Consider the following 24318-nt stretch of genomic DNA (forward strand, 5'->3'; position numbering starts at 1 on the left):
CATGTCCTCGGCAGAGTGGGAGGGGGAGTTGAAATGTTGGGCCACAGGGTAGTGTGGTTGATTGGTGCGGGTGTCCCAGAGATGTTCCCTAAAGCGCTCTGCTAGGAGGTGTCCAGTCTCCCCAATGTAGAGGAGACTGTATCGGGAGCAACAGATACAATAAATGATATTGGTGGATGGTAAAACTTTGATGGATGTGGAAGGCTCCTTTAGGGCCTTGGATGGAGGTGAGGGAGGAGGTGTGGGCGCAGGTTTTGCAATTCCTGCAGTGGCAGGGGAGGTTGCCAGGATGGGAGAGTGGGTTGTAGGGGGGCGAGGACCTGACCAGGTAGTCACGGAGGGAACAGTCTTTGCGGAAGGCGGAAAGGGGATGGGAGAGAAATATATCCCTGGTGGTGGGGTCCGTTTGGAGGTGGCGGAAATGTCGACGGATGATTTGGTTTATATAGGGTGGAAGCTGAGCACCAGGGGCGTTATGTCCTTGTTACGGTTGGAGGGGTGGGGTCTGAGGACGGATGTGCGGGATATGGACGAGATGTGTTGGAGGGCATCTTTAACCACGTGGGAAGGGAAATAGCAGTCTCTAAAGAAGGAGGCCATCTGGTGTGTTCTGTGGTGGAACTGGTCCTCCTGGGAGCAGATACTGCGGAGGCGGAGGAATTGGGAATACGGGATGGCATTTTTGCAAGAGGTAGGGTGGGAAGAGGTGTAATCCAGGTAGCTGTGGGAGTCTGGCATTGACAGGGGAAGGACAGTCAGCAGGTTTCCCACTTTAAGTAGAGTTCAACGACATTCTCCCTTTAATAGGTGATGAATTTACATAGAGCATTGTAAAGGTGTTAATGGTGGTGAAACTGAAGGACACCATGAAATATACAGCAATATCACGAGGTCAATAACAAGCTACTTTTGATGCAATGATCAAGGATCAGGGGTCAACAAGTGTTGACATCCACCAGCTACACAACACAGCTATGGAGGCAGTAACCATGTTCAAGTGCTGACATGGCAACTTCCCTCATGACATGTTATGTTTGCAGATCTTGTTGAGTGGAGCACATGCCTGGTGCATGTGGCACTTGTGCCCCAAGCGCTGCAGAATGATTTGTCTAGTTGTCAATATGGAAAATAACCAGCATGAAAGCATGGAAAGGATTAAAGCTTGAAGACCACTGGCGATCTGTTACAAGGGGTCTGTGGAATGCTGCACTAGTCAAAAGGTCACTGTGGCAGGGTGGGATAAGAATAGTGGAATGCTCCTACACCAACTAGCAGAGTCAGGTTAGGGCAGAAAGGTCACTGTGGAGGGATGAGATAACAAAAATTAGTAAAGTCAGCCTCGTCTGCTAAATATCATCATGGCAGGTTGGAACAGGTCTGGACAATCAATATTTAGGACTTGATATTAAATATTTAATTAATAGTTAGTAGAGTCAGCCTGCTTGAAACCCTTGTGGCAGAACATGACAATAAATATTTAATCAGTAGTTAGCAGGGTCGGCCTGGGACAGGAGACCATAGTGGTAGATGGGGTAGAAAAATATCTAATTGTGACATTAGAATAATATTAAGTAGAATGTAGGAAAAAACATAGTGGCAGAAGTAGAGAGATAATGGGAACTAACATCATTGGTTTATTGTATATCTGGAGTGAGGTAACTCTGACTAACACAGTTGGACATGCTGATAAGCTAAACAAAAGCATGCTAACAAAAAGGTATAAAGAGCCACGGGCCTGAGGTACAGGGGCTTTCAAGAATTCACATTCTGAGTGTCATGGTTTTTTGTTTGCAAATAAAAAACCTAATCCTTGAAGAACTCTCTGTGTCTCCTGGTGACTCTCTACATTTTCTCCATGACATCAACCATCGTGCAGCTACTCTCAGCTTCGATCTCACCTGAGCCCAATAAAATATAAAGGCAAAGTTGCCATAGTCCTACTACGCCACAGAGAGAGAGAGAGAGAGAACTGCTGGCGGTTTAACCTGAGGGTCACCACAAAAGGGGAGACGGACAGTATGTCATGGTAAACTCAGGTCTTGTGGGAGTTGGACCCATGCTGTTGGCATCACTCTGCGTGGCAATCCAGGCAACTGAGCTCATTGACTTCATCTCCTCAACAGAATTACTACAGTTAATCAGCTCAATGTCCTCAGCCCAACACACAGTACTTTACAGATCCTACCATTGACATGTACAGCAAAGATGGGTGTGCTTTGATTCTTTTAAAAAGACATTTTATTCAAGTGAATGTTTTGATTTCGTCCATGCAGTAATTTCTTTTCATTCCACCTTCCTTAATTTGCTAGATCTGATTATTTACATCCAGTAATGTTGAAAGAAGTAGCTATAAAGATAGTGAATGCATTTGTGATCATTTTCAAAATTCTTTAGATTCTGGAATAGTGCCTGCGGACTGGAAAATATTATGTGTAACCTAATTAATTAAGAAAGGGATGAGAGAAAGTGCAAGATTGCAGAGCTGTTAGCCTGACATCAGTAGTAGGAAAAGTACTAGATCTAGAAAATAATGATCTGTTTGGATAGAGTCAACGTGGATTTCTGAAGGAGAAATTATGTTGACAAACTTGCTAGAGGATAGTATAAACAGAGTAAATAAGGGGTGTGGGATTTCCAGAAGATTTTCAATCAAGTCCCAAACAAGAGATTAGTAACCACAATTACAGCCCATAGGATTTAGGGTCACATACTGACATGGACCGAGCTTTGGAAATGGATGGAAAACAGAAAGTAAGAATAAATAGGTCATTTTCAGGTTGGGACTGGACTCAGTGCTTGATCCCAGTTGCTCACAGTTTACATTAACGGTTCGGATATGGGGTGGGCGGGGGAGGGGTTAATTCTAATATTTCCAAGTTTATAGACAACACAAAACTAGATGGGTATGCTAGAATGGTAAATGTCCACTGTATCTCCTCTGTGCAAGTAGGCAAGGGGACCAAAACTGTACACAATACTCCAGGTGCAGTCCCAGCAAGGTCCTATCCAACGGCAAGACATCTTTATCCTTGCACTCATCTCTCCTTGCTCATTGTGAGGATGATGCCAATGAGGCTTCAAGGGAATTTGGACAAACCGAGTGAGTGGGCAAAAATGACAGAAGGAAGGTAATGTGTTTACAGTGTGAGCTTTTGCACTTTTGGTTGGAAATCTAAAAGCATGGAGCATTTCCAAACTGGTGAAAAATGGTAAAGTGTTGATGACCAAAGGGCCCTGGATATCCCACCAGTCTGGAAACAGGCCCTTCAGCCCAACAAGTCCTCTGAAGACTAATACACCCAAACCCATTCCTCCTACCCTATATTTACCCCTAACCTAATGCACCTAACCTACACATTCCTGAACACTATGGGTAATTTAGCATGGCCAATTCACCTAATCTACACATCTTTGGACTGGGGGAGGAAACCAGAGCACCCAGAGGAAACCCATGCAAACATGGGGAGAATATGCAAACGCCACAGACAGTCACCTGAGGCTGGAATTGAACCCAGATCTCTGGTGCTGTGAGACAACCATGCCGACCACTGAGCCACCATGCCATCCCCAACTTCGTTCATAAGTCACTGTCAACTAACATGCAGATGCAGCAATGCATAATTAGGAAACAGTATTATTGACTTTTATTGCAAGGAGAGATGAGTGCAAGGATAAAGATGTCTTGCCGTTGGATAGGACCTTGCTGGGACTGCATTGCTGGGACTGCACCTGGAGTATTGTGTACAGTTTTGGTCCCCTTGCCTACTTGCACAGAGGAGGTACAGTGGACATTTACCATTCTAATCACCAGCATGATGTGACTGTCTAATGAGGAGAGATTGAGGGTACTGTGGAAGAACTCTTGTAGAGTTTTGAAGAATGAGAGATGATCTCATTGAAACTTACAGAATTCTTAAAGGGCCAAAGGAATAGATGGGCTATTTCCCCTGGCCGATGGATTCGGATCCAGGGGACAGAGTCCCAGAAAAAGGATTGAGATGAGGAAGAGTTTAGGATTGAGATGAGGAAGAGTTTCTTCACTCGGGGGCTAATTAATCTTTGGAATTCTCCATCACAGAAGGCTTTGGAGTCATTGAATTTAAGATGGAAATTGATAGATTTCAAGAGCCTAACGATGTCAATGGCAATGGGGATAACATGGGAAAATAGCATTGAGGTAGATGATCAGCCATGATCTAAAATGGTGAAGCTGTCTTGATGGGCTGAATGGACTACTCCTGTTCTTGTATTGGCAGGTATAATTTCAATGATTTTCCAGATTTATAACGTCACAACATTTTCAGTATCAATAAGTCACACTTTGCTTCCCTTTTCTCTCCCCGGTGAGCTTGAGAATATAGGATATGCTTATGGGACAACTGTGTCTACGCCACTTTAGAAATAATCTTTTTTGGATTTTCCACTTCTAGTCAATCTGACTCTTCAATCTGACAATAAAGCGAGGTCACTGCCTAATAGTGCACACTGTCTTTCAAACCTTGGCACTGCTGTTCAGTTTAGTCAGCTCAAAAACCCCAGCTCACGTGATAAACTGGTGGGAGCCCTGAAAGCTGCTCGATTTTGGCTCGGTTGGCAGTATTGGCACCTGGGAGAAAGTTGTACGTTCAATCTTCCACACCAGCAATGGAGTATATAATCTGGATTAATGCTTTGCTTTAGGGCAGTCCTGAGGTAGTGCTGCACTGTTCGAGATGTTGTCTTTCAACGAGATGCCAAACCAAGATACCATGGCCTGTACCCATTGGAGTTCAGAAGAATGAGGGGTGATCTCATTGAAACATGTAACATAGACTTGACAGGGTGGGGACTGTGAGCATGCATCTTTCCACATCTTGTGGAGACTAGAATTAGGGGATATGTTTGATAATAAGAGGCTTCCTTTTAAGAGAGAGATGAGGAGAAATGATTTCTTCCATTAGTCTATGGAATTCTCTTCTCCAGAAAACAGTAGAGGTTTTATAAAGTATAAAATCAGTTTGGGTATAACTCAGTGTAAATTCAGTCTGGGTGTAAATCAATCTGCATGTTCATCAGACTATGTATAAATCAGTCAGTATATGAAATCAAACCAGTGTAAAAGCAAGCTGTTGGTGCCTGTTTAATATCCAAGTTAGTTATATTTTTGATGGATAAGAAAGTCATAGAATAATGATATGGGGGCAGCTGGGGTAGGTGGCAGCAGGATAGTGGGTATTAAGACTGCAATCAGGTCAAGCATTATTTTATTGAATGGCAGAACAGGCTCAAAGGATTGAATAGCCTGCCCTCCTCTTAAATCCTATGTCTTGCTGAAGTTGGTTATCGATACATCCCTCATTCAGGTGCCCTAGCTTTGTACAAATCGTCCTCCTTCAACAGTACATCATTGTCTGTAAGTGACGTGTGAAGTCCTGAGATTGTGAAAGATGTTCTGTAAATACAACTTCTCTCCTGCTTCAACTTTGACTAACAGTGCGATAGCCCTCTCTTAGGGGGTTACTATGGGGAGTGGTGCTGAGGTTTATACAGTAACAATGCAATGCATTCCTCTGATTGTACCAGGCGGTGCCTTGTTTCCTGCTCTCATTGCAATGACCTTTTCCTTCATTCTGCAGGAAGCTGTCAAACTGACCTTCAGAGTTTCGCTGTTAAATTGCTCAACAAGTTTGAGAGGAATTCCAGCAAAAATAAACATGCTGAGCTTAAGTTGCCAGGCAAAAGCCAAACTGGGGAGAATCCAAGGGAACAAAACGCTCAGTTATCTTCAGTCAGTCTTGTTAACATGCTGTACACTTTGGATTTTTTTGACATTGTTTGACATTTCCTTCTGGAATTCAGTAAATTCGACACCATTAGGAGAAGGCTGGAGTGAGTGCCGAACGCATTCCTTTATTGACTTAGAATTTGGACTTGAGTGAAATCCACCTTGTTAGGGAGAGAATCTCTTTGCACAGCTTAAAGGGTTTCACCATCAGTGGAGTCACGTTCACATTTATCTGGATCCAAACAACAAACCCTGGATATCAAACGGGCACCAACAGCTTGCTTTCACACTGGTTTGATTTCACATGCTGTCTGAATTATTCATCATCTGATGTACAGGCAGATTGATTTACACCCAGACTGAATGTACACTGAGTTATACCCAAACTGATTTTATACTCTGATTGGTTTACATCCAATCTGATTGTGCAACCAGACAAATTTACACCCACTTTGATTCTGTGCCTAGAATGAATTTACAACCGAGACGTATTCGTACCCAGGGTGATTTCACACTGGATTTATTTATTTATTTAATGGTTGTGACAATAGGTCATTCTAACAGCAGGAGAACTGGCACAATCTTGAAGCAGCAATTATTGTGAGCTCTGGTGGGAATTGGTCCCAATTAAACAGCCCACTGGGCCACCGACTCTGTTCCCAATTCTTACAGTCATAGAATCATAGAGCTGTCCAGCCCAGAAACAAGACCCTTCGGTCCAACTCGTCCATGCCGACCTGATATCCTAAATTAGTCTAGTCCTATTTGCCAGCACCTGGCCCATATCCCTCTAAAGCCTTCCTTTGCATATATCCATCCAATAATATAAATATTATTGTTGTACCAGCCTTCATCACTTCCTTTGCCAGCTCATTCTACACACGCACCATCCTGTGCATGAGAAAGTTGCCCTTTAGATCTCTTTTACATCTTTCCCCTCTCACCTTAAATCTACACCCTCTAGTTTTGGACTCCCCCACCACAGAGAAAAGACCTTGCCTATTCATACCCCTAACCATGCCCCTCATGATTTTATAAACCGCTATAAGGTCACCCCTCAGCCTCCGACACTCCAGCGAAAACAGCCCCAGCCTATTCAGTCTCTCCCTATAGGTCAAACCCTTCAACCCCAGCAACATCCTTATAAATCTTTTCTGAACCCTTTCTGGTTTCATAACATCCTTCCTATAGCAGTCTGGAGCAATTTCTCACTAATTTCTCTGCATCATCATTTTATTGTTGATCAGTTCCTTTTTAAACTAATTGAGATCTAGCTTTACAAGTACTCAGTTATAACCTGGAAAAGGTTTTTGTTAATATCTAACATCCCCAGTGTCCATCTAATTAAATTAGATTGGTGTGCAGACGGTAGCCTGGTACCTGATGAATTTCTCGTGAGCCTGTTTTGTTCCTATATGGTATCACTAAGATGCTACAGGTAATCTAGAAATGCTATTTAATTGATTATCATTGCAGGAGTGCCTGAAGCAGATGGAAATAATATCATACTGTATTGTATGGAATGGAAAAGCTAGGAATTATAGGACGATGCCCTGCAAGCTTCTTGGAATCATAGAATCCACACAATGTGGAACAGGCCATTTGGCCCATTGAGTCGACACTGACACTCCGAAGAGCATCCCACGCAGACCCATACTCTCTACCCTATCCCTGTTACCCTATAATTCCCATGGCTAATCCACTAGCCTGCACATCCTTGGCTGCACATTCTTGCCCAGCAGTTCCCCATCGTGTGGAAAAGAGAGAGGACAGAACAGGCAGCCAAAACTTCGCAGAGGAAGGGAAAACAGCATTTCCATTTGGGAGAGATTGCTGGATCGCTCAAAAAGGGAATGACATGTCATTTACTGTATCCGTTGTTCCCGATGCGGTCTTCTTTACATTGGGGAGACAGGACGCCTACTTGCAGAGTGCTTTGGAGAACATCTCCGGGACACCTGCTACCCCATGTCTGAACACTTTAACTCCCCCTCCCACTCTGCCAAGGGCATGCAGGTGCTGGGCCTCCTCTATTGCCACACCCTTACCACCCAATGCCTGGTGGAAGAACGCCTCATCCTTCACCTCGGGACCCTCCAACCATATGCCACCAATGTGAATTTCACCAGTTTCCTCATTTCCCCTCCCCCCACCTTATCCTAGTTTCAACCTTTGAACTGGGCACCGCCCTCATGAACCGTCCTATCTGACCATCATCTTTCTCATCTATCTGCCCCACCCTCCTCTCTGACCTATCACCATTACCCCCACCTCCATCTACATATTGCAGTCTCAGCTACCTTCCCCCTAGTCCAACCCCCTCCCATTTAGCTCTCCACCCCCTAGGCTCTCAAACCCCATTCCTGATGAAGGGTCCATGCCTGAAATGTCAATTCTCCTGCTCCTCGGATGCTGCCTGACCTGCTGTGCTTTTCCAGCACCACACCCTCAAAAGGAGATGGAGATGAAGATGAAGAGGCAATACTTCTGCAGCTACTTTTCACCTTTAGATCACACTGTGCCACCACAGTCAGGGAGTGAGTGCCCCACTCCTTGCATGGAGTCAGCTGCCGGGCCTCACACACCAACTTTTCCTGCTGCCAGGTTTCTTCGCCATTTGTCAGACCTAATGGTGAGTAAATTGGTTGTTCCAGATCTTACATTATAACAAGTGACCACACTTCAGAACTGACAGCCTGGGTTTTAATAAAGCCTTGGGACATGGTACAGTTGTACAACGCACCGTAAATTAAAATGCAATACTGTAAAATGGGACATTCCAGGATAAGTGCAGTCGATCCAAAAGTATTTTGCGTCATTAGTTGCACAGTTCCCTTTTTCAGAGTGTAGAGTCGGCTTTGAACTAATCAGAGACAGGGGAGGGTTTGGAAGAGGGGAAACATTGGTTTACAAAGTGAATGGATTCTGGCAGCAATGCCTGGCAACTATTTGAATAACAATTGTGAGAGTGGGCAGATAGGGACAGAGTGTAAAAACAGAGAAAAACAGTAGTAGAGTCAATGGGAACAAAGATAATCAGACAAAATTAATGGATCTTTACCTGAATGTGTGTAGCATTCAGAACTAAATAAACAAATTAATAGCACATAGAGGTTGATGGGTACCATTTTCTAGCAATTGAGTCACCTAACGTGGTCCAATCAGTCCATGCCAACCCATGTTCCCAAACTAAACTAGTCCCACCTGCCTGTATTTGGCCCATATTCCTTCAAACCTTTCCTATTCATGAACTTATCCAAATGTCTTTTAAATATTCTAACTGTACCTGCGTCCATCACTTCCTCTGGCAGTTCATTCCGCACATTAACCACTGTCTGTGCCCCTCGTTCTTTTTAAATCTTTCTCCTCTCACCTTAAAAATATGGCCCCTAGTTTTGAACTTCCCCACCTTAAGAAAAAGATCTTTGCTATTCACCTTATTTAATGCCCCTCATGATTATATAAACCTCTATAAGGTCACCCCTCAGCCTCCAACATCTGTGAAAGGTTCCAGCCTATTTTCAGAACATAGGAACATAGAACTAGGAGCAGGAGTAGGCCACCCAGCCCATCGAGCCTGCTCCACCATTCAATAAGTTCTTGGCTGATCTTCTCGTGAACTCAGCTCCATTTACCCGCCCTCTCACCAGAACCCTTAATTCCTTTACTGTTCAAAAAATCATCTTTAAAAACACTCAATGAGGAAGCCTCAGCTACTTCACTGGGCAGGGAATTCCATAGATTCCCAACCCTCTGGGTGAAGAAGTTCCCTCTCAATTCAGTCCTCAATCTGCTCCTCCTAATTTTGAGGCTATGCCCTCTTGACCTAGTTTCAACCGCCAATGGAAACATTCTCCCTACTTCTGTCGTACCTATTTCCTTCATAATTTTATAGGTTTCTATATGATTCCCCCTTAGTCTTCTGAGTTCCAATGAATACAACCACAGTCCACTGTCTTTCCACATTAGCCAACCCCCTCAACTCCGGAATCAACCTAATGAGTCACCTCTGCACCTCTCCTCGTGCCAGTATTTCTCAAGCAAGGAGGCCAAAACTGCACACAGTACTCCTCATAACTCAAACCCTCCATTCCCAGTAACATCCTGGTAATTCTTTTCTGAGAGACATGGTTGTAATGAGATTGAAGTTGGAAAGTACACATAAGGGGTTTGTTTACAAAAGGGCACGCAGGAAGGCAATGGGGTGGTATAGCTTTGTTAGTACAAGTATAGAACAAGTATGTCAGCAAGAAATGATCTTGGATGGGAAGATGTTGAATCTGTATTGGTGGAGGCAAGAAACAACAAAGGGGAAGAAGATACTGGGTGGAGGCAGCCTACATGCCCTCCAACAGTAGCTATATTGTACAACAGAGGATAAGTCAGGAGGTAATGAAGGCATATAAAAGGCAGTACATTAATCATGGGGAATTTTAATCTTCAAGGAGGTTTAGAAAATCAAATTGATGGGACAGCCACAAAGGAGAATTTATAAATTGTATATGGGGCAATTTCCTGCAACATTAAAAACAATGATGGAGTAACATTATTTCAATGACATGTTAAACTAAGTGACCTTTTTCATCTCCTTCCGTTTTGAATAGAATTGAAACATTGCCACCTTTCTCGTCCCCTGGGACGTTTCCAGAATCAAAAGATTCTTAGAAGTTGACTTGGATTCATTTTAAGATAACAAAGGAAATAGCCACAGAGATAGCGGATACTCCTCAGATTCTAGAAAGTCCCAGCCAATTGGAAAGCTGCCAATACATCACTATTATTTTAAAAAGGAAGGAGGCAAAAACAGGCAATTATATGCCAGTTAGATTAATATCGGTCATTGGGAAAGTGTAGAGTCCATTACAAAGGATGTAATAGAGCATTGAGAAATACATAACATGATCAAGCAGAGTCAGCAATGGCTTCTTAAAGGAGAAATTCTGCCCAACAATTTTACTAGAATTATTTGAATTAGTAACAAATGGGATAGATAAAGGGGAACAGTGGATGTAATATATTTAGATTTCCAAACGGTGTTGATAATGTGAGACTACTTCATAAGACAAGAGCCCATGGTATTTAGATAATGTATTAGCAAGGATGGAAATTGCCTAATTGATAGAAGGTGGAGTTGACATAAGCGGTGCATTTTCAGGATGGCAACTTATAACCAGTGGAGCCCAACAGCGATCAGTGCTGAGGCCACAATTATTTACAGTATATATATTAATGACATGGATGAGGAAAATGAATGTACTGGCACCAAGCTTGTGGGTGAGACAAAAATAGGTGGGAAATCAAGCTGGAACACAGAAGGATACAGACAGGCCAAGTGGGGAACATCTTGGCATGTGGGACACAAGGTTATGCATTTTGGCAGCAAGATTAGAGGAGCTGAATATTATTTCAATGGTGAAAGATTGCAGAAAGCTGCAGCAGAGAGGGCCCGGAGGGAGCTCCCTGCATAATCACAGAAATCTAGCATCTGAGTTCAGCAGGTCATAGGGAAAGCAAATAAAATGTGAGCCTTCACCTCATAGCGAATGAAGCATGTGGGAGGTTTATGAAGGGTAAGTCATGCTTGGTAAATCTGGAATTTTGAGAATGTAACTAGTAGAGTTGATAAGGGGAATCCAGTGGATGTGGTTTACTTCGACCTTTAGCTGGCTTTTGATAATGTGCCAGGTAAGAGATTAGTATGCAAAATTAAAGTGTGTGGCATGTACTGAAATAGATTGAGCAGATAGGAAACAATTTAGGAATAAATGGATCTTTTTCTGAGTGGCAGACAGTGACTATATATATTCGAAGCTGTGATACAGATTTTCAATAATTATGGGGAAAAGGCAGGAACATGGAGTTGAGGACTAGCCGTTCAGTTATGATCTCAATAAATGGCAAACGAGAATATATCTTTTGATGTGGGTGGTTGGGGGGTGTGGGGCAGGAGATGCACTCATTGTTGTATTCTTAGAGCTGAATTCTGACAGTCAGTCTAAAAGTGACAGAATTACCACACACCCGGGATTAATTTTCAAGCACATCTCTCTCTCTCTCTCTCTCTCTCTCTCTCTATACCTTCACCATTATCTCCTGAAGCAATTGCAATCCTCAGCTCCAGAATTTTGGATTCAAATCCCTCCTTTAGGTAAAGGAGTGAGTCTTCCTCATCTGATCAGATGTGATTCCCATCCCTTAGTAAAGCAAGGCTTTGCATTCCCCCACCCCCCTCCCATGTCTCCCTACCTTCACCATTATCTCCTGAAGCAATTGCAATCCTCAGCTCCAGAATTTTGGATTCAAATCCCCCCTTTAGGTAAAGGAGTGAGTCTTCCTCATCTGATCAGATGTGCCTCCCATCCCTTAGTAAAGCAAGGCTTTTCATTCCCCCCCACCCCCCTCCCATGGCCGTGTCAGCCTGTATATCGGATCAAAATGGTTCAAGATTCATGGAGCGCAGAAAAGACCCATTGAGTCTGCACCAACGTAACTACCACTAAATAGGCACTAATCCCTGCCCTTGTCCCACATCCCTGAAGATGACAGCCCTCTGCCATATTCTTCAGACCAATAGAAATGGTCAATACACAGTGGCTTTGACAGCAAAGATTTCATAGAATTATAGAGTCACACAGCATGGAAACTGACCCTCCGGTCCAACCAGTCCCTGCCAAACATAATCCCAACCTAACTAGTCCCACTTGCCTGCTCCTGGCCTGTATCCCTCTAAATCTTTCATATTCATGTACCTATCCAAATGCCTTTTAAACATTGGAGGAGAAAGTGAGAACTACAGATGCTGGAGATCAGAGTCGAGAGTGTGGTGCTGGAAAAGCACAGCCGGTCAGGCAGCATCCGAGGAGCAGGAGAATCAACGTTTCCTGATGAAGGGCTTATGCCCGAAACATCGATTCTCTTGCTCCTCGAATACTGCCTGACCTGCTGTGCTTTTCCAGCACCACACTCTCAAATTTTCAACACTGAAATCATCTTGAGAATGAGCTGTTCTAATAATGTAATTTACCAACACTTCAAACAAACTACTGGAAGCACGAGGAAAAGTTTCCTTTCATGTTAACGATGGTGCTCCATTTCCAACAAGCATGTTAACTGGGTCACTCAGAAATAACACCTATCAGCTACCTCCATGAAAGAAGCTAAACCACACCAATTTGCAGAAAGGTTTCTCAAAGGTAAGAGAAAGGGTTAATTGATCTTCTACATCAAGTCACCACATGTTTCAAATGTGTGGGGATCAGGAATCAGCTAGGGTGAAATTTCCACAAGGTTAGGTATGTAGAGCTAGTTTTTACCAATCTGATATCAAGAAACCATACACTTAAAGCAGGTGAACTGTACATAACAAAAGTCTCTGTGAGGATAGAAAGAACTTAGATTAGATTAGATTCCCTACAGTGTGGAAACAAGCCCTTCGGTCCAACCAGTCCACACCGGCCCTCTGAAGAGTAACCCACCCAGACCTATTTCCCTCTGACTAATGCACCTAACAGTACGGGCAATTTAGCATGGCCAGTTCACCTGACCTGCACATCTTTGGATTGTGGGAGGAAACCAGAGCATCCCCATGCAGACACGGGGAGAATGTGCAAACTTCACACAGACAGTCGCCCGAGGCTGGAATCAAACCTGGGACCTTGGTGCTGTGAGGCAGCAGTGCTAACCACTTAGCCACCGCACCGCCCATAAACCAGAACAACCAAAGGAAACATAGGGCAAGTGTGCAAACTCCACACAGTCACCCAGAGACTGGAATCGAACCCTAGACCCTCGTGCTGTGAGGCAGCAGTGCTAACCACTGAGCCATCATGCCACCCAACTGACAAATCTTTCACATACTCAACCTCATCCAGCAAAGAACTGCGGATCTTTGGCGACCTGAAACAAACAAAAACAAATCGCTAGAGAAACTCAGTGTCTCCGTCATTTTTTGACTCAAAATGTTAACTGTGTCTCTCTGTCTCTCTCCTCAGATGCTGCCAGACCTGCTGTTTCTCCAATAATTTCTTGTGTCTGTTTGACACAGCATCATCCAAACTGCTTGACAGCCTTTGAAAGGTAGTTCCTTGTCCATGGCTGCTATTTGCACACAGCAAAGTCTCACCTGTTCTCCGCCCTGCCAGCGATAACGGCAAGGCCATCTGTTCTCATGATTTTGGTTGAGAGACGCATACCAGCCCGATGCTTCACTGAGCAGCATCATGAAATCTTCCCTGGAGGGAATAACTGCAGATGCTGGAATCCAAGGTAGACAAGCAGGGGGCTGGAAGAACACAGCAAGCCAGGCAGCATCAGGAGGTGCAGAAGTCAGCCTGAAAAAGGATTACACCTGAAATATTGACTTCTCCACCTCCTAATGCTGCCCGGCTTGCTGCGTTCTTCCAGCCTTGTCTCCCATGAAATCTTTCCCGTCCACCTCGGAAGTCAGAAGGACCCTTGGTTTAAGATTTTGTGTCAAAGACAGTCCCTGCAACAGTGCAGCACCCCCGCATCAAGCCTGTGCAGTGGGAGAATGCGATCAATGCTGACACCAATTTGAGAAATTCATTACCTCCCACCACTCTGCTTGATACTAAACACAACGCTTCGACATTCTGGGCTGCTGGTTTAATCTTGATAAACAAAATCTGGTGCGCACACACAAAGAAATTGGACTCGACATGAATAGTCCTTTATTCTGGAATCAGGGATTGAATTCAGTACTGCAAAATATAAAAAAAAACACGGGCTGCTTCATTAAAATCATAAAGAACAAAAAAAAATCAAGCTGATGGTAGAGTGCGTCTATTGACACTGAATACATGAAAATGTCCCTCCAGCCACTGAGCTGTGTCTAAGTTGATGAAAAACAACAGTGAAGGGGAGCAGCCTCCACAGTGGAGTGCAATGCAATTGTCCAAATGCCAACTTTATTACTGAGCATGTTAATCATTAGCAGTCCACAGGAAGGAATGTGTTGGCTCATACTGAACGGCTCATTTTGTAGTCCAGCTTGAAGTGACCGTTGCAGTTTGCAGTCCAGAGGCTCCACTGATTAGCAGAAGATAATGTGCCTTTCCGCGCAGTAACCAGCACAATCAAACAGAGGTCATTGCGACGTCATCCACAAACAGATTGTGTTACCTGCTTCAATGCCTGAATTCGGCATCCTAACACCACAGTGCACCTTGCATTCATTCCCAGGAGTTCAATTACATGCGGGATTTGTAACTGGATATGTTTAAGTCCATTTGTCTTGCCTTTTTAAAACCAGTTTGCAAAGTAATGCAGTTCCTGGACTCCTGACAGTCTTTTTTTTGCTCCTGAGGTACTCAGTCATCTTCCTCAGTCCAAAAGGTAATCAATCAGTGAGGAACAATTTCCTTTGAAAACTTGCAATAACAGTGGCGACATTCAATGGTAGTCACTCAGTTTTTTTTTAAAAAGACTGTTTTGCAGTGCAACACTGACATTAATTTATTTCCCTATTAACTCCTTGTGTGCAGTCTCATTTCAGAGATTCACTTGCAATCTAGTACCTTTGTCCTCTGATCTGCAGCCTTGGCCCAAGTCAGACAAACCACCTCAGTTTTACAGAAATTGTCACAGGGTTCTTGAAACAGAGGCAGCATAAGGCCCAGAGATGTGCTCAGTTCTGCAATGAGACACAACTGTATTTTCATGCAACATGCATTTCAGAACTGGCTCATTTTAAAAATGAAAACTGCAGCAAGCAACAAATGTTCACAGTGGAGATACAAATGAACATTGGATTAATTTGAGATTGACACAACTTTAAAGAGGCAATATCCCTTTAAATCCCAACTGAATGGTTTACCACGTTTTATAATGTGTGTATCCTGTTGTAATGTTCAATGAGCTGCAATAACAAGATTTTTATGATACATAAACATTGGGACAAGAGGCCATTCAGCCCCTCTAACCTGCTCTGACATTCAGTTAAGATGACGGCTGCTCTGTATCTCAATTCCATTTACTTTGCCTTGCGCCATACCCTTCAGTGTTCTAACCCAACAAGAACTGAACAAACTCAGTCTTGAAAATCTCAATTTAACAGCCTTTTGAGTGACAGGTTTCAGATTTCTACCACCCTCTGCAAGGAAAGATTTCTCCCTTAGATAGCCTGTGTTTAATTTCCAGATTCTGTCAATCTGGTCCTGGACTTCTCACAGTTGCTTTCCACCCACCATATCAAATCAATGTAGAGCTCCAGTTCAGTGATTCTCAATCTTCAACAGCTCCGGGGAAATACAAACCAAGTCTACCCAACCCCTCCTGCTAATTTAACCCTTGCCCTTCGATAAACTCAGCTGATTTCTGAGGCCCGTACTCTATTTGAGATGCCGCACCCAAATCTGATTGCGCCAGGCCAATGATACGGATGTCCCCATAGCAATTACTTAAACCAACATACAATTTCATATTAAAGTCACGTCCCACTAAAAACAGAAGAGGTTCCCAACTTGACCACCGAAATCAGATCAGAGTACCAGATCTCGGATATGAACGAACCTCTGTATGTCCTCACTGTGTGCAGAGACACTAGCGAGGTCCACCTCGATGTGCAGTTGTGTATAAACAAGATATTGTCTCTTTAAAGGCCAGTTCAGCTCAGTTTAGCTTTTGTTGCACATTTGCTATGTCGAGAGAACGATCTATAATTGGAATGAACCTTATCATTCACTGCACACTGTGTCCAGAACAGCTTCCTGTTAATCGATACAAAAGTTCTTAACAGCCCCGTTGGAAAATCCATAGTCTCTCTCTTAATTTTCTTTTCATATATTTCAACTCCCCAACAAATCACCTACACATAAATACGATAGTAAACATTGAATGTGCAAAAGCAAAAAGAGTTCTACAATTTTAGTCCAAAAAAAACAACCATTTTATATAAATAATTTATAAATCCCCCTATATGAGTGAGTACAAAATAAAGGAGTGTTGGAGCCATATGTGGAACATTAATGGGTATAATTTCCTCTGGGGCGGGGGGGGGGTGGTAAAGCGAGTATAAAAGTAAACATGGGTGTGCGGGTGGAACAGGCTGGAGTGCTCATCAGCATTAGCCAAAGTTGGGGCACAGGCTAATGGGCACCAGATTTACACTTCAGGAATATGAAGCCCTGCCCTTGATTGCCCACCCTCTCTCCATTCCGAAGCTCCAAACAAAAGAGGTTGTAAAGATGGAATTATTATTCCCACAGCTCACTCCCGTTGGCAAAAGGGTTGAAAAATTATTCAGCAAGGAAGGAAATAGCCGTGTTCAAGTCGGCGTCGTGGTGACATGGTAAAGTCCTGACTGAGAAAACAGAGGGGAGAAAGTGCGGGTTCTGACCTGCCAGTTGTTACAGGAAATAAGCCTTGTCAAAATAAAAGATGCTGCAGATTTTGGGCGTCTGGGAGTGCTCGAAAATAACAGGTTTAGCGCAAGAGGAGTTTACCCATGTGGCTTCTTCCAATAAGGCCAATCTCACCCAACACCACAACCACGGACCCAAACCAGCTTTCAACTCTGCATGGGATTGGAATTGGAATTACAGCTGACATACCTTGTATCCAGAAAGAATTGGATGATATCCAACATCTTGTTCCTCTTTTGGAAGGGATAAATTAAATAAATAAAACTGACAAATGGGTTGGACAGCTGGAAGTCTGGGTGGGCCTGTGAGCCATCAGAGGGAATGGGTTAGCAGGAGCAGACAGGGTTAGGTCAGGTCCCTGTTGCAAGCAGAGTTACATCACAAAGTGATAGCGAAACAGTTTGGGTCAAGACTAGCAACACAATCAGGAAACACCAATGCTGGTGATAAATGCTGGAAGCAGCACAGGGAGAGGCCCAACTACCTCAAGCTATTTAACTTTGCACCCTGGCTTCCCAAGCTTCGCAAAGTCCTGTTGGGGGGGGGGGGGGGGAGGGGGGGGGTGCAGATGCAACAATCGACATTGTGGATCAATTAAACCCCCCACCCAGGTTTCTGAGGAGGGCAGTGCAATCTGGCTGCCTGACGAGCTTTCCGTCCTCATTTTCTGACTAGAACCGGCCGTCTTAAAGGACGACTGGGAGGTAAGGACACAAATACAAAGAACAGCTGAGAGCAAGAGGAAAATATACCCAGGAACTGAGCTGATGGGAGCTCACTGATGTGGGGGGGAGTGCAGAGTGTTTTGTTTTAACTCCCAGCTAGACCTGGACACTGAGATGAAGTCTGATTGGATAAGGCAGTTCCAGTCAACTGTGCAACGCACTCCCATTGAAAAGGCAAGGAACTGTAGTCCTCGCTCACCACATGCCGACTAAGGTACCTGTTCTGTGCAATCCAGGTGATCCGGTATAGGAAGACCAGTTAAGACTGTGAGGGCTTTGTTCCACACAGTGAAGGTGGGGCACACAGGCTGAACAAATGCAATGTCAAAGGTGTACAGGTGCTGAGCATTAACGGCATCGTAGAAGGACAAAGATCCATTGTCGTAGTCCAGCAAAAGACCCAAGCGTCGGAGGTGGGGTGAGGGCTCCACAGGTATCTCCTTGCTATTGTGCCTTGCAACCCAGCTATTATTACACCGGCAAAAGACCCAGGAGAAGGCGTTCTTCCCAATCCACTCATGTTTTGGTGCGGACTTGTATGCGATCCCAATTGCATACCTGGAAATAAAATTAAAATGGTTTTACTCTCCGCAGCTGCTCTGCTTCTAGCCACATGACGCTGAACTCACAGCCCAAGCAAAGGCCATTCAATCCACAGAGATTTATGTATCACGAAGGTCTCCTTTACCTTACTCTTTCAGAATAACCTTCTATCATCTTCTCCCGTCCACATATCTAGCTTCCCCTTAAACGATGACAGGTATAGCTACCAAGCAATATAGAACCAACGCGGGCCAACTAAGTTTACGTACAGATCAGCCAGTGAAGAGGAAGATTTCCCATAACTATACTTGGCTCTGGTTAGACCACATTGGGATATTTGGTACAGTTCTAGGCACCCCGTTTTACACTCAGACTGGCAGGAATGCAGCAGAGATTCACTTGAATGTTTCCAGGCCTCCAAGGAGTGGATTATGTGGGGAGATTACATAAACTGGATTCGAAATGACAGAAGGGCAAAGGGTAATTTGATGAAGGTTTTAGGGTTTTGAAAGGAATTGATAGAGTAGACAGAATGAATCTTTTCCACCAGTCAGGCAAATTACAACAAAATAATATACCCTTAAATTGAGAACTGCCCTTCGTCAGAAAATACAGGAAACACTAGGTGCCTCATTCAGTGGGTGGTGGGATGCTCACCTCAGACACAAACTGGTGGACTCTCAATTCATCATTTTAAATCTGACTCCAGTCGGTCTTTGCGAACAACAAATGTGAGGCGATATGGAGACAGGATAGGTTGAAAGGGATGAATGGCCTCTGTCTGTTCCTATGTTTACTGTAAAATCTGTGAGAGCAGACATGAGGAGGTTGTGCTCAGAGTGGGCTGCTTCAGGCTGCTGTAAATTACAAAGCATGGACAGGAAACCACAGCAAGTTCTCAAGACCACCTTGTGGTGTGTCAGAGAGGAGAGTTTGAGAAATAACTCACATATACATTGCCTTCTCTCCCGTACCCTCTCCTACAAAAAGAAAGAGTTGGTTTCCTTGGAAACAGGCAAACTATAATTGGCTAGGAGAACGTATTTCACAAAGTCTGCTGGCAGACAGGAGGTCACCCTGTCAAATTCACACTTTTCACACATGCCTATTTAGGATATCCATGTAGCGAACCTTCTGCATTTCTGTAACAACGTTAACTATGTAAATCTTCACAAAGCACTATGTGGAAGTGCTATTTGACAAAGGCTGATGCCCAGCTAATGAAGAGAGCACCAGGACAGAGTGACTAAAGCCTTGAGCAAAGAGTTGGGTTTTACTGAGTATCTTTAAAGAGGGTGTCAGCCTGGAGATGGTGTTCTCAAGTGTCTGAAGTGGATCTCAAAGCGTTGTGAAGAAGCTATAGTCGACTGCACAGAAAAGCTGTTGTGAATAAGTGACTTACAGTGAAGGAGGTCTTAAATCAATGCTGAAGGGTTTTTGTTTGTGATTTGCTGGAAACAATTTACCTGAGGAATAATGTTGTGGAACAGTAGATGCCATGGCAGTGAGGAGCGCTTTGGGTGAATACTGAAGCTAGCAGACTATACAATACACTCCACATCATTACTCCTAAAGGCGTAAGGCTCCAACATTGCCCCTTCTGGGATTTTATCTACCATGGGTCCCTTGGACATTGGGTGTCCTACACTATTTGAAGCCACTCCAACCTTTCCTTATTTAAAAATAATCTCCGATGCCGAAGTAAATCCAAGTGCAAAGCCTTGAGTGTCAGTTACTGGAGACAGCAGCTGTGTAAGCTCGATCTCAGGCAGCATCACCATCCCACGGTGGCTCAGTGGTTAGCACTGCTGCCTCACAGCACCAGGGATCCAGCCTCGGTTGACTGTCTGTGTGGAGTTTGCACATTCTCCCCGTGTCTCTGTAGGCTTCCTCCTTCCAGCTTCTTGTGTGCAGGTTAGGTGAATTGGCTATGTTAAATTGCCCATAGTGTTCGGGACTGTGGAGGTTAGTTGCATTAGGGTAAGGGAATGGGTCTGGGTGGGTTACTCTTCGGTGGGTCAGTGTGGACTTGTTGGGCTGAAGGGCCTGTTTAAGGATTTTATGATCCACACTCTCACTTTGTATAAACTATTTATTAACACTTCACTAGTAATTCTAGCTCTCTGTATAGCATTTCCATCCTGCTCCCTTTTGAATCCTAGTCGGCTAGTGTCAGAGTCGCGTCATCATTATTAGCATATTAACTTCCCATAATACTACAGGGAGGGAATGGCTTATCAAATTACTGTATTACAAAGAAACCATTTCGATTACCACAGGAAAGCACATTGCCTGAGAAGACTGAGAAAAGAAAAGAACTCCATCACTTTATGGCAATCTGGGAAACATAAAAATAGAGGAGTGAACAATGCTGGACTGTTCTGAAATTAGTGACGACGTTGAGGCAATATTACTTGAGGCCAAACTGAATGGCCTCAGGGGTTTCCAGTGGGAAGTGTAATGTTCCACTTGAAATTCCTCCAGCTACACCGCATCAATGTCCAACCAATCCGCAAACAGGAAGCTCTTTTGGGAAGCCTGGGTTCTGGGCAGTTTGGCTGCAAGGTCAGGGGAAGGGATGGCGATGCTGGCTGAGATCGAGCTTACATAGCTGCTGTCTCCAGTAAAGGCTTTGCACTTGGGATTACTTCGGCATCGGACCATCTTGAATACCAAGGCCACATTCTGAGTCTGCCCAGACAAACACAGCTCCTGCTTAACACAGTCCCAGAGTGACCTCTCACGAATGCAAATGCAAAAGAAGGAACAAAGCCTTTCAAAAAGGTACTTGTCTCCATTGCAAAAGTCATTGTATTAAGGCAGCTGTTCCCAGTTACTTCAGAGCCACTCTCGGTTCTGTAAACATAACCTGCTGGCAGATATGCTAACTCGTTTGTGTGCATCACTTTGTTGTACTTCAGATCCAATCAGATATTTGGTTGTTTGGGCGTACAGAACTCTAGTATTACTGAAATGAGATAGTTGGTGAACCTGTCTAGTTCAGAATTTTAACAAACCCGAGCAGATAACTGTCAATCATCATTAACTGGTGCATTCTTCATAGCATCACCTCTACCAAATTGGCATGTAGTCCTTCTACATGCCAATCCCTCCTCTCATGCCATATAAATGCGCAGTTTCCTCTTTAGCTGGTATTCTTGCGCACTGTCCAGATGATGGCAAGGCTAAAAGCTTTGGCAAAAAGACTGTCTTTTGTTCTGCAAAAATTAGATACCTGTTGCAGCAAAAATAAGCTGGAAGACCAGATGCACCTGATTCAACAGCCAGTTCCCCACATTTACAAATATAGTCTTAGGGTGTAATTTAGCCTCAAACCTACACTAGGCCTCTCCTAGATAATCTATGACTTCCATTCCCTTTTCAATTATAGAGGAGGGGGTTATATCAGTCCTGTTACATCCCTGTACTCATAACAAGTGCAAGAAAAAGGAAACAACCATTTGGGCAAGCTTGGAAATGGGGGTGTGGAAAAGAGAAGACACGTAGACATGCTTTGTTAGAGACTATTGCGTCTGGTGGACAAATTAGCTCCTGTATATATACTCGAGAAGTTACCCTTGAGAAAGTGGCAGTGAGCCACCTCCGTAAGCCAGCTCAGTCCATGTAGTGAAGGCTTCTGCAGTGCTGTTAGGGAGGGGAGTCTCAGGATATATTCCAGAGACCACAGAATCAGGACAAAGCTGGTATCAGTTTCAGCAATATGACTAACACAGGACACAGCTAACAACATTGTTCAACCCCACTGCAGTACGTGCTCTCACCATGTGCTTCCTCCAATGAGGATCTCCCAGTAATGGCGGCCGCTGTCAATGTAGACGTTGCCGGTTATCCCGTAGCTCCCTTGGCTGGTGAAACGCTCTGGAGTGTGGCTCTTCTTCGAGGTGGTTTCATCCCGTTCCACACTCAGGTTGTCATGAGAGACTTTCAGCTTCTTGTGTGCGGATTTGGGATCTAGCTTGAACGGCTGGCCTACGAGTGGTGGGGGTGGGGGGGTGAGGTACAAGAAGAAAGGAGAGGCCATTACCATCGATGTAGGAAAACATGGTAGCACCCATTACCAGCGGCCACTCAGACATGCCTCATGCACTGCTTTCCATCCACAGGAAAGACCTGCATTTAGGTGGCGTCTTTCATGACCTCGGGCTACCCCAATGTGCTCTCCAGCCAATGAAGTGGTCACTGCTGTGACATAGGGAACACACTTCTGCACAGCAAGGTTCCACAAAGACCAATGTGGCAGCGATCAGGGAATTTGTTTCTTTTTAAAACAAATATCGATTACAGGATGAACATTGCCCAGAATGCCAAGGGTAATTTTGTCACTTTTCTTCGATGGAGTATTTGACTTCCACCCAACAGAGCAGACGGCATTTCAGTTTAACGCTGCATCGAAAAGATGGCTGCAACACTGCAGCCCTTGCTCAGCGCTGCATTGAAGACTCAGCCGGGATTTTGTGTCCAGCTCAGTCTCGGGGGCCCCCCTCAAACTACAAGCTGCAGTCAGCCTTTCAAGGTGCTCAGGTCTGGTTGACCAGGTAGTACCATTGCTCTGAGACAGAAGGTTGAGGCTTCACGTTCCACTCCTGAAACGTGAGTACAGAAACCTCAGCAAGAACTCTAGCACAGTTTCGGGGATGGGTGGGGGGAGCTAGAGGTGCTGTCTTTTGAATGAAGCTATAAACCAATGTCACCTCTCCCCTCTCAATTGTAGATTGACCAATGTCAAATGGTACAGCTTGAGGAAGAGAAGCAGAGATCTGCCGGGTATCCCACTCCCCAAATCATCTAAAACAAAACAGAATGATTGGTCGTGATCACATTATAGTCTGTTGGATCTTGCTGTGCACACACAAGCAGCCACGACTCCTATATTATGAATGTGACTCAACAGTCTTTTTTTGGCTCAACACAGTTTGGGGTATCATGAGGTCTTGAGGGGAGCTATATAAATGCAGTCGTAATTCATTTGTTGCCCAATGCACATTGAAGTATCTCTTAAGAAGCTTTCATTGGTCATGTGACGGTTTTGTAAGCTGTGTGTAAGAGGTAGTATATGATTAACCATTTCTGTTGGTTTATGATCCAGGAGGCTAAACATCGGCTAGCCTCTTCTCACCAGCACTCACATTCTCATTGTCACTAAAAATATGGATCTCTCTTTCTCACCCCCAAGTGGTTGCACATGCTGGGATAATCAAAGCCTTCTGTGCTGAGATAGATAAGATGGTTTTGTGCATAAAGGCATCAAAAGATATGGAACCAAGGTGCGTGTATGGCAACGTCTGGGCCAAGACCTGCTGGGATAGAGAGAATACGAGGCCTGAACTAAATTTAACCTGGGAGCAAAGTGGCTCAGTCGAGCTCCTGCAGTCAATTATGCCCATTGGGCCTTGTTGAATTTTACTCTGTTCTGTGTCCCACACTTTATATGTGAGGGAGGAGATAAGGAAAAAACAACTGCGAACAGGTTTTGAGGTCTTTTCGGAGTCTTTCTTTCCTTTAAGGACGACTAACAGGGCTGCTCAAAACTTGGAGCCTGCGCAAGACACGAGTGTAAATGAATCTAACCATCTGGCCCTGGACTGGCCAAGGGAGTCTCGGTTCAGTTCTGAGATTTCTGAAGACTGCCAGGAGCACCCAAAGACAGACCCCATGAATGCAGCAGCATCCAAACGCCTGTTGGTTTTGATTGTGGTTGGTTTGCTGGGGCCAGTTCCAACGCCTGGCCCCACAGTGCGGCCCACTCCATCTCCCCCTTTTAACGAAAAACGGTGAGCAGGTTGGTTTCTGAGGCTGACAATCTGCAGCCGAGGACAGCCAACTGGGAGACACGCTGCTGAAACAAAGGGGGCAGCTAGGACTCAAAATGGAGGCAAGTGGGGGG

The 24318-nt window shown here is 44.4% G+C and overlaps 1 protein-coding gene across 7 annotated transcripts in view; it reads right to left on the bottom strand.

The window, feature by feature from the left end:
• Positions 1-14431: 14431 nt before the first annotated feature.
• Positions 14432-24318, bottom strand: part of mid1 (midline 1) — a 361542-nt gene continuing 351655 nt past the window's right edge. For all 7 annotated transcript variants that reach the window (XM_043700454.1, XM_043700457.1, XM_043700455.1 and 4 more), the window contains 2 exons: positions 22196-22403; positions 14432-18428 (listed from right to left, as the gene is read on the bottom strand). In XM_043700454.1, coding sequence (XP_043556389.1) covers positions 18080-18428; positions 22196-22403 — 557 coding nt within the window. In that variant the 3' untranslated portion in view covers positions 14432-18079. The remainder of the gene's footprint in view (positions 18429-22195; positions 22404-24318) is intronic.

This window comes from Chiloscyllium plagiosum, chromosome 12 (genome assembly GCF_004010195.1).
Source record: "Chiloscyllium plagiosum isolate BGI_BamShark_2017 chromosome 12, ASM401019v2, whole genome shotgun sequence".
Taxonomy (NCBI): Eukaryota; Metazoa; Chordata; class Chondrichthyes; order Orectolobiformes; family Hemiscylliidae; genus Chiloscyllium; species Chiloscyllium plagiosum.